Source organism: Cryptotermes secundus, unplaced genomic scaffold (genome assembly GCF_002891405.2).
Source record: "Cryptotermes secundus unplaced genomic scaffold, Csec_1.0 scaffold799, whole genome shotgun sequence".
NCBI lineage: Eukaryota > Metazoa > Arthropoda > Insecta > Blattodea > Kalotermitidae > Cryptotermes > Cryptotermes secundus.
This window is the reverse complement of record NW_019723913.1, coordinates 19774-33520: the sequence shown is the minus strand read 5'-3', so window position 1 is coordinate 33520 and position 13747 is coordinate 19774. Positions and strand designations below refer to the sequence as shown.

The following is a 13747-nucleotide window of genomic DNA, read 5'->3' as shown; positions in this document are numbered from 1 at the left end:
CTTGATACAAGATGGCATTCAAGTATAACTGTATCTGTTTTGTTTTTCTCGTTTATTTATGGTTTGATTGACGATCCTTTCAATAATTCAGATTATACAGAGTGTAAATAAATATATGTAACAAAGATCTGTAGTAGGTAGATGGGTTCAAACTGATCATATTTTCTTAATACCCCCATGTCCAGAAACGCTTCTTTGGCACTATGGGTCACAGAATTTTCTGAGAGGTTGCATAAATTTTAGGGGATATCATTATTTTTTCATTATAAAAGTTGCTCAAAATGGCAGTCACCGACTTCATTGCATGTTCTGCACTGCCTGGCCATGCTGAACTATTTGAAAGTTTCCTGGCATTTCCTGGATGGTTCCAGCTGCTACTGCAATTCTTGCCACCAAATCATGTTGTGTCTCCAGTAGTCTCATACACCAGGCTTTGTGTGTACCCCCAGAGAAAGAAATCCAATGGAGTCAAATCAGGGGAGCAAAGGGGCCAGGTTATAGGGCCTCCACATCCAACCCATCTGTTCCCAAAGGTTTCATCCAAATACTCGTGGACATCATATATACACACACACATACCCAGCAGGCCCAGCAGTATAACACACACAGTCACAGGAGCAAGACACAACACAAAGCACAATACACACACGATAGTGAAAGAGTGCTCTGACAGAAGAGGATAGGTGTGACTCGCGTAGTGAGATACGACGTAGGAATGAAAAATCTTGAACAATTTTAATATTTTTAACATTTAACATTTATCAATATATATGATAAATATATATTTTAGTTATCTTAATATGAAGACGACAAGGCATGCAATGAACTAGTTTAGCGTAAATCGAATAAGCACCTGAAGATGGCACTTTTGTGCCGAAACATGTAGTGCGAGAGAGAGGAGGAGATAGATGAGTGTATGCACTGGAAGACGGTTGAAATAAATCATGGACTTAAATCAGTGCAACAGGACGCTAAAATATAACAAATTTAGGTTTGTCACCCTGCCTTCTGAGCATGCATGCTTGGAGTTGGTACTGCTGTGGTCACATGATCGAAGTTTGACCTTGATCGCGTCATTTTCCTTGATTCTGTGACAGTGTAAACATGGCCGCTCTGCTAGTAGTGTGCACCAAGGAGGAACAAAGAACAGTGATCCAATTTCTCTGGTGGAAGGTGTCAGGGGCTGAAATTCATCAGAGTCTTTCAACACAATACAGAAACAGTGCTCTACCTCATAGAAGTGTGTATGAGTGGATCGAGAAGTTTAAAAGTGGTCGGACAAGCGTGACACACGAAGAGGGAGCAGTACGCCCGTCAACCTCCACCAGTGATGAGATGATTCAGCAAGCTCGAGAGATGGTACTGGTGAACCGGCGAGTTACTGTCAATGAGGTAGCATGTTCTCTGCAGATTAGTCATGGTTCTGCTTATGAAATCATCCACGACGAGCTCGGCTTCCATAATGTTGTGCGAGATGGGTGCCACGAGAGCTTACCGCAGAGCACAAGCACAAACATGTTGAGATCTGCCAACGCTTACTCGACTGCTACAACAATGAAGGCAAAGAATTTTTAAGCAGAATAGTTACAAGAAATGAAACGTGGGTCCATCACTATGAGCCAGAATCCAAAAGCCAGAGCATGGCGTGGAAACACCTGGGATCACTAACAAGGAAGAAATTCAAGACTCAATCTTCCTCAGGAAAGGTGAAGCTAACCATTATTTGGGACTCAAACAGGCCTATACTGGAAAAAGAATATACGATCAACAGTGATTTGCTGGCCAACAATCTGAAGCCAAGAGTTCGCACCAAACGCCGAGGCCTATTGTCAAAGAAAGTGTTGTTGTTGCATGACAATGCATGCACACACATGGTCGGTCAGACCATTGAAACCATTAACCATTTGGGTTTTCATGTGCTGGAACATCCTGCCTACAGCCCAGATCTCGCTCCTTCCGACTATAATCTCTTTGGACTGCTAAAAGATGCTTTGCGGGGTTGTCGATTTTCTACGGACAAAGTAGTGTGGGGAGCAGTGCATAAATGGTTGTGCGACCATACCGAAAACCTTGTTCTTGGAAGGAATACGCAAGCTTGTGGACCGCTGGACCAAAGTGTGTCTAAAAGGAAGGAGACTATGTAGAAAAATGACGTACTTGTTGAACCCCTACTTTTGTTTATATAAATTTGAAAAAACAAGATTGAGAATAATTTTTTACTTCCCTACGTATGATCACACTGAACCCATCTATCTACCACAGAGTGTTGTACATTCTGTATAGTGTCAAATGATAATAGTCATTAAATAATGCATCAGAATAGATGTGGAAGGCAGCATTTGTGGTATAGTTTTGGGTACGATCCCAGCACATGCTTGGATAAACTGAGGAAAACCAGGACAGCTGTCTTTGGTCTGATTTCAATTCAGTGCTTCTGAAATTCAAAGCAAACGAGCTACACACATGACCGTGACATTCAATAAGTGTACTCGATGTTCTTTCGTTTGGAGGAGGTGACTGTGATACATGGTGATACTGGCCACTTTCCGTTAGTTGCAGAAATTAGGAAGAGATTGTCAGCCTGTAAATAAGCTACGCAGACTGGTTGTTTCTGAACTGTGCACCACTTACAACGACCACAAGTGTGGTGCGTGCTATTATGTTGCTAACTGATCACTCGGCAACGCATACTTATATGGAGGAAAGTAATATAATATGTACAATTGGAACGCTGCATACTAATTTTCGTTTCATTCGCCTCTGTAGTATAGTGGTCAGAGTTCCTGACTACAGATCCAGAGGTCCCGGGTTCGATCCCCAGCGCTACCAGATTTTCTGAGAAGTAGTGGGTTTGGAACGGGGTCTAATCAGCCTCGTGATGATAAATGAGGAGCTGTTTCATGGAAATAGCAGCTCCAGTCTAGTAACCCGAGATTAACAGCCGTGGGAATCCGTTGCGCTGACCACGTGACACTCTCTATCCGCTAAAGTTGGCACTAACTTCGCTGACAAGCAGCGGTCGCTCGGTCGCTATAGTTCGCTTGCGTACTACGGGCCACAAGGTTTATTTTATCAAATATTAAAAATGGTCCCACCTTCCAACCGCTTATAATTTTTTCACTAAGTGGCGAAATGGAGCATTTTGGTCAACTGAATCGATGAATTTTATGAATTGTGCCGCAAAAGAGTGGACGAGAAAACAATTAGCGAAACTGAACACAAACATATTCAAAATACAGAAAATGGAAGAATGAAATTACTAGGGTCCAATACAGCGTCACCGAGTACCTGTTGACCACTGTTGACTTCTTGTCCCTGCTATCCATGGTTTACAAACTGTACCACCGATATCGATTGTGCGAACTACAACTGTTGCATACACGATATCCTAGATCCTGTGTCATTGATCCTTTTGTACTTCGTTGCGCTTTGTTGACATCAGATTCGGAAAACGGCTCAGCAGAATTCGCGATCCGTAAGGTTTGTTCCTTTGGTTTCGAAACGCGTCTGATGACATGCATATAGATGCGTAGTGTCGGTCGTGCTCGTCGTGCCATCGTGCTAGATGTTTAATCGAAGACAGCGGGTAAGACTGTTTAATAGGGTTACAGTTAATTTTTTAAATTGTATATTGAAGGCAGAGGAACAGCGAAATTCATGTCCTTCTGATGTCTAACGAAATGAAAATTTTATGGTTATATATATATAAACGGTGACGATTCGTATTTTCAAATGTGGGTGTTGTGTAGTATTAATGATCCATATATACATATGCTAACAAACGTATGCCCCGTAACTTTGAATGGCTTTTGAGGGTGGAGGGTTTTTGTAAATTAAAATAATCCAGGTTACCCGAAGTAGGTGATTACCATATTATAAACTTGCACTTAGAAAATTGTAAAAAAGGAAGGCATGAGAGGTAATATGAATGAACAAAGACGTCAGAAAATTAAATTCAAAATCTAGAACTTACCTATAAGAATGAGATGATTAAACAGATGTGATGTAAAAGAACTAGTCTTGCTGCATATAGGCATACTCTTGTTTGCATTTTACCACTTCAGCCCTGAGGTGTTGATAGAGAAGGAGAAGACTGTGCTTTTCATGGTGATGTGCAGTAGGTTCAGTGGAATGTGAGCTATGGCCTTGTTCAGTAGCTTTGCTGCTGCACCTGCCACAGGATGTAGTTCAGCCTCTGTTTATGTGTTCAGTAGTACAGAGAAGGCGGTTCCCTTATTTGTACCACTATCACTAGCAGACACTGTTGTTACCCTCCCTTTCATGCATCTCAGCTGTGGCATACAGAACAACTTATAACTTTAGGAAGATTGATGGTTCGATTATGGACAGACTTTTCTTTGTAAGATTTGTACTGTTTTACAGAGCTTCTATTGAGGAAATTTCTGACATGCATTCTGTACTTTATGCAGAAAGTGACAGTTGCATTATCATTTAACTTGTGGATTCTCAAACAGTGGGTTGTGACATGCCTAGGGTTTTCCCACCTGTTGTGAGGGGGCTTACAAAGTTCGCAACAATTATTTACAATATAATTCTACCCATGCACATTTCCAAATAAGTAAACAATAAGATTTAATATACTTGCTTTCTGAAAATGTAGCTGCATGTAGTGAAACATTTAAGATACTTTTTTTGGGACTGGAGAAACATTTTTTAGGTACTGTAAGTGGGAAATGTTGTTTAGATTCCTGCTATCATACAACTTGATAGACATAAGAGATGATGTGCAGAGGAACATGTTCTAGCTCACTATAGGTATACAGAGTCTGTAAACCTATTTAGATTCATGCTGTCACTGTACAGCCCAATAGAGACCTGCAGCTCAGGTAAATGTATGAATTATTTTAGGGCTGTATGTGCTGCCATTTGAATTCACTTCATCCTGGCATTTTCACTTACCTGCTGCTTATAAAATATGGTTTTAGTGTGTGCAGTGCACCATGTTTAATTTTACTTCAGTCTACCGCTCTGTGTCAACCAAAGTGACTCTGGGACCCACCCAGTCTCCTATCTAGTGGGTAGCAGGGGCTCTTTCCCCCGGTAGTGAAGTTGCCAGGGTGTGGAGCTGACCACTCAACTCCAGCTAGTGCTGAGGTCAAGAAAACTTGGGTCTGTACATCCACTCCCCCATACACCTTCATGGCATGGTGCGTAATTAGTTAAGCACATGGAAAACTATGCGTCTATATTTTACAGCCTAGTGCATTGGGGTGTAAAGTTTAATTTCTTGCCATCGGCAGTACCACATGCTGGGAAGTGTGATGGGAGTGATACTGGCACCATTCAATGACAGATCATGAAATTTTATATGGTGACTGATATAGCAAATCTGTACTTTCTTTTCTATTTGATGGCAATATCTGATGAACCGTAGTTGGGCAGGTACAGTTTGTTACGGCAGTAGATTATAAATGTGACTGTAACGGCTGCACAAAACTTTCTTTTTTGTGTTGAATATTATGAACATGAATGAAACTTTGAGGCTGTCTTGACATCTTTAACACAGTGAAAATGTTTACTACTACAGATTTTGCACACTGCTGGTTTTGCTGTACATTTTAATAAGTTAGAAATTATTTTCTTCCGTGCAGCATCTCATTTCTTGGTTGTTAATCAGATGCAGCAGCACGACACCAGTAGTCATGTTTCTTTCATATGGACCTTGTTTGTTGCCAGGCAGGGAAAGAGAAGGTCCTGCCCCAGCTGCTTGGCAGCAATGCAGATCCTGACAGCAATACAGTGCAGCAGTTTGAGCTGGAATTGCAGTGGTGTATCCAGCAACTAGAGAGAGCACTTGCCTCAAAGAAGATGGCCCATAAACATGGTAAATTATCTCTGCAGACCTTACAGAATGCTTTTACTAGGGGCATTCAAAAATGATTGACACTAAATGTTTTTTCTTCACAGTAACCATTTATTGAAACAAAATACATACAGATTATATTAGAGGCATTCCCTGCCAATGTTTCTGCACCTTTGCCCTCGTTCTGGCAGTTTCTGTGCTTGCACAGCGAACCATTCTCTGGGGTATCCCGGCGCCACTGCTGGACAACTGCCTGAAGCTCGTCATTGGAGGTGAATGTCTTACCCCGCATGACGTATTTCATTGCATCGAATAGAGCGTAGTCACTAGGGGCAAGATTGAGCGAGTATGGCAGATGAGGTAGCATGGTGTACCTTAGAGCACCCAGGGTGTCAGTGGTCTGCTGACTGATGTGTGGCCATGCATTGTCATGTTTGGAGAAGAATGCCGCACCCCCATTTTCCGTGGTGGCGTTGCTGAATGTGTAGGTGGAGTTGGCACAGTGAATTGCAGTACCGATCACTGTTGATGGTTGTATTGGGGGCAGCCAATCCAACAGAAGGATCCCCTCCTGATCCAAGAACACAGTCACCATTTGCTTCTGGACGAATGGTCCTGGTCGTGACTTCTTGGGAGGAGGGCTTCCAGTGTGCTTCCACTCCAGGGATTGGCGTTTCTTTTCTGGAGTCTCGTGTCAGAACCATGACTTGACGACGGTGACTAGACGCTTAAAGAACTCTGCCGGATCCGCGCTATAGAGCTGCAGCAATTGTTGGCATGTCTCCACACGCTTCTGCTTCTGTGCAATGGTGAGAGAATGGGGCACCCATTGAGCACAGACCTTTTTCATCTTCAAGTCCTGATGGATGATGGTGTGCAGTGTTCCGCATGACAAACCTGTTGTGTTCTCTAGATCATCGAAAGTGATGCGCATGTTCTCTAGTATCAAGTTGGACATGTGCTGGGTACTGTCCGGTGTGCATGCTGTTGCTGGACGGCCACCGCTTTTGCCTTTTCCAGCACAGTCCTTGCCATATTTGAACTCTGCTATCCAGCAAAACACGGTTCTGTGACTTGGTGCTGCATCCCCACATACGGCTGCTAACCTCGTGTGAATGTGTGAAGCAGCCACTCCTTCCCTCCAGAGAAACCACCAGTCCACCGTTGCCTGTTATTGCCTGCTTCCGTGATGTCTGAGCAGTGTCCATGACTGCACCTGCACACCACCACGAATGATGCAGCACTGTTCGACCTGTGCACAGTAGCAATGTCATCTCGTGGCCATAGGCGGCAATATAGTATGTCTTCCCACATACACTGGCTCACATTTGACACTGCTACTTTTCCGGAGTTATGGAGGGAGTGTCATTCATTTTTGAATGACCTAAATATATTTTGGAGCCTGATATCATTATATTGTCACGTGTTTATGGCTCCATGACCAATAATATCTGGTTCTGGGTTGGATTTATTAATACCTTCTATTACAATCACCCTTAATCACAATCAATTACTGCCTAAGACTCTCTCCATTCTGATTGGACTGTGACTGTCTTCTCTTCTTGTCTTTCTTCTTTTGTGACTAAATTGGTTCTGATTTACAAATCACGCTCACCTGGTTTACAAGTGAATCATGAAAGATGAATGACAAATTCTTATCTGAATGGCTGATTATTTAGTCTCGTTTGTCCTAGGAAATGTTTGTTGACAGTTCATCTACACGGAAACGTATGTTGAATGTTTGTTGACATGGAAACGTGTTTTGTCAGTCAGTTTCCTAGAGACAGCCTGTGTGTCACAATGTTGTAGCAAGTATTCCATGCCAAACCAACAAATATTGCCAGAAGTATGTGCAGATGAATTTTTGTATTTGAATGGAGCTTGGTATAACCATACGGTGGTTTGACATAGGTAAAAGTGCATAACATTTTGTCATATAACTCAGTGGTATCGAAGACAGAGAATGCTAAAGTATATATGATGATAGCTGTTTGCACATACAGTCACAGAAACATTAAATTATAAAAAAAAAAAAATTATCTTTGAAATTATTGGAGAAGTCTGGATGAAACTTAAATTGTATGGAATTCACATGAGAAGCTACCAAGTGACATAAGATACTTTGTTGTAACTTCAGTTTTCCAAAGTATAAATTAGTATACTTGATGAAATTACTCCTGAAACAAATCATACAACTTTCATGTATATAATATTTGTTCGGTAAAGGACAACCAGGTGTAAATTTGAGGAGACAGCAGTTTCCTCAATGTACAGTGTACATTTTAGAATTTGTTCCCAGTCCTCAGCTAATTTATGATTGTCAGTTATAATGATACACATTTGGTCACATTTCACATTATAAAACTCGTAAGCATGGCTTCAGTTAACAATGTCCTTCCATGTCATGCATGTGAATGTGTTATCCTTTTATCCAGTGGCAGTCAATTTCTTCACTTTTCTTGGAATAGTTCAGTTGTATTCTTCTGTATCTCTTAATGGAAGATTTACTGACGTCCTGTCCCTGTTGTCAGTGGTTTTATTACTTCGAGTATGCTTTCCATATCAATCCAATGAATGTCAGCCTTCTGTAGCCAGTGGAAGGATGGTAATGGGCCATCAGGTTGCATGAACTTGACAGTGTAGTCACTGACTTTTTCCAGCAACACTCATCCACCGCTTTCTATCATATGTGCAGGCAACATTGCTCTACAGGATGGTATAATACTATGCAGTATGGGCAAGTCATGAGCACTGCCTCAAGACACCTGTATCAAAGAGCATACTTGAACCAGAAACTCTGAAAACCCTCGTTGTGTTGTCATTTAATGGTATGTAGCAGTGGTTTTCACTAGTGTTTGGAAATGTGCACAGTTATAAAAATGTTCCTTTAACTCTTTTCCATTTTCTGTGGTGTTGTCCTGACTCATATAAAATTATATTATACCATGAATGTTTTCTTGTGCAAATTTGTAGAAGTCCGTGTGTTTCAGTATTTCCTTATAAGGATTTTAAAAACTTGCTGTAGCTTCCTGCTGTTATATTGTGCCACCTGTAGCAGCACAAATGCCACTCTGCAACAGTTCCAAAATCGTTCTTGTTTTTGTAGTTTTTAGCAGTAGTTATGAAGAGGTCTGTTTTCTGGGATTTGTGTAGTCTGTTGCTTACTACCTGCTTCATGCTGGTTTCTTGGATTATTCTTCATCCCTGAAGGTGGAGTTAGTTCACTTTCAGAGAGCTACACAGAATTATATCACATTAGATAGAATCCTTCATTATTCTTAGTCACGGAGCTGAGCCCTTCTTGAGAAGCCGCCAGTTGTACAGCTACTCAAGAGCTTCCCAGTATTTTATGGAACCTGAAGGTTCATTACCATGTCCACAAGAGCCATCCACTGGTCCCTATCCTGGGCCAGATCAATTCAGTCCATACCGCCCTATCTCACTAAGATCCATTTTAATACAGTCCACCCACCTATGCCTTGGTCTTGCCAGTGGCCTCTTTCCATCTGGCTTTCCCACCAATATCCTATATGCATTCCTATTCTCCCCCATTCGTGCTACATGCCCTGCTCACCTCATCCTTGACTTGATCATTTTCATTATACTTGGATAAGAGTACAAGTTATGAAGCTCCTCATTATGCAGTTTTCTCCAACCTCCTGTCACTTCATCTCTCTTCGGTCCAAGTATTCTCCTCAACACCCTCTTCACAAGCACCCTCAGTCTATGTTCGTCCCTTAATGTCAGAGACCAAGTTTCACACCCATACAGAATGACAGGCAAAATTATAGTTTTGTATATTCTAATTTTTATGTTTTTGGACAGCAGACGAGGAGACAAAAGGCTGTGGACTGAATGATAATGAGCATTACTCGAGTTCAGTCCTTACTAGCATCAATTAAAGTTTGTGTGTTTCTCTTTATGGTATCTGTATTATCTCCCAGTAGATTCACATCATCAGCATTTGATCAACAGCTGATGTGTCGTATTCAATTTCAGTCCCACCTGGTTTTCCTGGACCTTCCTAATGGCATATTCTAAAGCAAAGTTGAAAAGGAGTGGCGATAAAGCATCTCGTTTTAGACCATTTTGGATAGGGGGATTATCAGACAAATGTTTACCTATACAGACTTTACCATACGTTTCATTTAAACACATTTTAATCAGCCTCACTAGTTTCATGGGTATTTTTTTTTATTATTGCTAGTGAGGCGGGATTAAGTCCCTTGTACTATGGCCACTTCTGGCCTATTGTACCAGCCCCAGATGATAGGTGAGGGTGATTGTGGAGCAATTGATGGAATGAAGATTGGCAGGGGAAACCGAAGTACTCAGAGAAAACCTGCCCCAGCACCACTTTGTCTACCACAAATCCCACTTGACCAAACCTGGGCTGCCGCGGTGGGAAGCGGGTACCCCAAACTCTCTCAGAATATTGTACAATACTTCCCTCCCAACTGAATTATAGGCTTTCTTGAAGTATATATGATATAAACTCCGTCCTAAGTGCAACAATTTATTGTAGGTCTTTCGTCTTGCTTTCTTTTACACTGCATGTTTCGGCCGCAAACGACCATCATCAGGTCTGTACGCTCACGTAGTGTTACACTGCACTGTACAGGTGTTATTCTGTGTAGGCTCCCTGTGTGCGTGCCGCTGCTTATGTTTACTATGTGTCTTGAAGTCTATGAATAGGTGATGGACTGCCTCCTTGTACTTCCAATTTTTCTCCAGTATGTGATGAATGCAGAAGATATGATCAGTAGTTGATCTGTTACGTCAAAACCCACACTGAAGATCTCCAATAATTCAATCTATATATGGACATAAACTTGAGGGAAGAATATTGGATAAAATTTTGTATGAAGTTGATAGCAATCATATCTCCCCGATAATTACTACTGTCAGTAAATGTGAAAATGCGCCTCATCACTTGTGATGAGAACAGTGTCATCCCTCAGCACTTCCAGCATTCTTTCAGCAAACGTAAACCTCCATATGAAATAATTCTGCTGCAGTTCTTGAAACACCATGATTTTGTTCAGGTGATAGTGAAGGTGAAAGTGTAAAATTCGGCAAACTGACCTCTCTAACATCCATAGAGTGTGAGTGTGCCGTACCGCTGACTGACATGGGCTGGTCTCCACAGCTTGTCAAACTCTTTTGATGTTTTCCGGAGTCCTCACAGTTCAGTCGCCTCCCCAAGCTGTACCCGGTCTCACAGATCCAGTTGTCCTGAAGTTCTTCACCCACTTCAATATTGTGTTTCAAGATGAAATGACACTATGTCGACCAACATTGAAGTGAGTACGAAATCTGTGCTGCATAAGCACCACCAGACTACCCGTTTGAATACACATCTCAAAAACAAAGATGCGATGTTCAATCGTCCATGGTTCCATAGCTACTGAAATGGTGTCTAACAGCGAGTAACTGCCAACCATTGCGGATCCGCTAGTCCCCCTACCCCACTTTTATACCCATCACATATACATCACACATCCCTGCCGGACCCTGTATTTCTATCTGCCTATGTACGTTCAGTAACTGAGAGAAGCAGTTCCTCCACCTCTTCAAAATGTTGTGGGAATCTGCAAGCAGATCACCATTCTCATCCTTTACAACGTTACTTCAAGCAAGTGCAATTTATCGCAATATCCATGACAGAAATTGTGGTGTTGTGAGCTAAGGAGAATCTGCAGTTCATGGTGGAGTTGAGCATAATCCACCACATGTGATGTGGGCTGGTATGACTTGCCTCATTTGATTTCCCCCTATTTCTTTGGTGGATCTGTTAATGCCTTGTCTTTTGCAAAAATGTTGGAGGTATGGTTAATCCCACAGCTTAGAGACAGAAGAATTATGGCTAATGATGTGACATTTTGAACAAACATTATCCAGAAAGCAGTCTTCTGGGATTTGGCACTGTGTATATGTGGTGTTAACCGACGTTTCGAAGGAACATATCGNGAGAAAGACAAGGTTAAAGGCTGGGCACTAACCCTTAAGCTAGGTGGGTGGGGTGGTGGTGGTTGTTATGTTAGTGGGTCATGGCCTGCGTAGCCTTCTGGATGTGGCATCATATCCCGGGGGGTTCTCTGAAAAAACCCCCTTCCTTCACTGCTTTCACACAGCTGTATATTTCCAACACCAGTCTGCTTTTACTGGTTCTCACGGTCTCTTCGCCTGTGGATTTCTGATATTTTTCCTTCTACCCTGAAGATGGAGGCGATACATTCCTCCAAAACGTCGGTTAACACCACATATACACTGTGCCAAATGCCAGAAGACTGCTTTCTTCATAGTCAGTGCCATGAAGACCTCAAATATTAGAAACATTATCCAGGTTCCTAGACAGGCCATGGTTTAACAGCATCCCCCTCACTATTATCCTGACCACCACCTAGCGAGGCATTATCAAGGGACAAATGGCTGCGCACCACTTTTGTAACAGTGACAAGTTGTGCAGAGCTGTGGAACAGGAAGTCGTTGCACTTATGCCACAAATTATTCAGCACATGTCACACAGAACGCAGTGATGCATCATGCTGTTTCGAACATGACAGCGCACATCCAGATCCACTTGATCTACTGTAACTGTTGCCACAAGGTATATTAGGTAGGGGTACAATGACTTCTTGGCCACGTTGCATTTATTACTCCATATTAAAGTTTATATATTCCATTTTGTTCGTATTTGTCATCCTTCTCCTGTTTTATGGCAAAATTTTTCTTTATGGTATTGTTTATGTTGTATATTGGCATTATATGGTGTTTTTATTGCCAAGATCTGACTGTTAAATATGTAAACCTTGATAAAATTATTTTTTTGTCTTATCTTTATCATTTATCATCATCATCATGTTTCACAAGGTTTATTAGCTTTTTACACACATGCATGCACAGAATCATGAATGCGAAGTTAAATAAACTAAGTGATATCCTAAGAAAGAAGCAAGACAAGATGTACATGGTCTTACTTGAGTGTAATAAATCAGACAGCCATATGATTTTCAGAACAGGAGCAGAACGTTTCAGATAAAGACCTGCAGCACAGTTGTACATTGTCCAACAAGGACAACAGAATCCCCAGTTTTATATAAGGCGCAGTCAAATGAAAACGGGTTACCACACATAACTCTCACAGTGCGCAAGTTGGTAACACTGGAATTTGCTTAATGGTACAAATATCTGGTGGGGACTCTGGAAAGCACAGTGACAATGCCCTTGCACACTAGTTGTTTGCTTATTGTGCTGGAAGTAAGGTTAGTGCTACATGTTGTTGTCCAACATCAGTAATGGAGGCAGGTTAAGAAGAACAGCAAAGTGTAGTGCACTTTTTGACTACTGAAGGAGTAGGAGGACGAGAAATTCATTGTCGCATGACTCTTATTTATGGCGAACACAGCATGTCACGTTCACAAGTGCTGGTGTGCCATAAGAGATTCCGAGAGGGACATGTGTCACTGCAAGATGACGCTCGCCCAGGACAGGCTCATCGTGTCATCACTCCTGATGTTATTGCTGCATTGGTTGGTCATATCCGGGCAAACCGACAGTTCACTGTCGAAGAAATCAGTCTTTAGATGGGAATAAGTCACGGTTCCGTACACACCCTTGTGACAAAATAGCTGCTGTACCACAAAATCTGCGCACAGTGGGTTCCACATCAACTCATGGAGGAACAGAAGACTCAGAAAATGGATGCATCACTAGGTCACTTGCAACGATACCATAAGGAAGAGTATGCTTTTCTGTCCCGTATTGCCACTGGGGACGAAACTTGGTGCCGAGAGCAAATGGCAGAGCCAACAGTGGAAACATGTGAATTCTCCCCCACTGAAGAAATCCAAAGCCATACGCACAAGTGCCTGAAAAGTGATGATGACGTTCTTTTTCGACTGCAAGGGTTCTCTGCTTGTC

At 42.0% G+C, this 13747-nt stretch overlaps 2 protein-coding genes across 3 annotated transcripts in view; both read left to right on the top strand.

The window, feature by feature from the left end:
• The first annotated feature begins 1104 nt into the window (after nt 1-1104).
• LOC111862149 lies at nt 1105-1575 on the top strand. The gene has a single exon (XM_023847329.1). It carries the CDS (start codon nt 1105-1107, stop codon nt 1573-1575), a length of 471 nt encoding a protein of 156 aa, XP_023703097.1.
• Nucleotides 1576-3293: 1718 nt separating this feature from the next.
• Nucleotides 3294-13747, top strand: part of LOC111862153 (UPF0488 protein CG14286) — a 17678-nt gene continuing 7224 nt past the window's right edge. Inside the window, exons 1-2 of one of the 2 annotated variants that reach the window (XM_033750576.1) lie at nt 3294-3480; nt 5698-5845. In XM_033750576.1, the coding sequence (XP_033606467.1) occupies nt 3325-3480; nt 5698-5845 (304 nt within the window). In that variant the 5' untranslated portion in view covers nt 3294-3324. The other variant, XM_023847333.1, reaches the window with a different exon arrangement.

What these genes read in the sequence shown, in the direction of transcription:
- LOC111862149 (XM_023847329.1), top strand. Translation starts at nt 1,105, where the DNA reads ATGGCCGCTCTGCTAGTAGTGTGCACCAAGGAGGAACAAAGAACAGTG.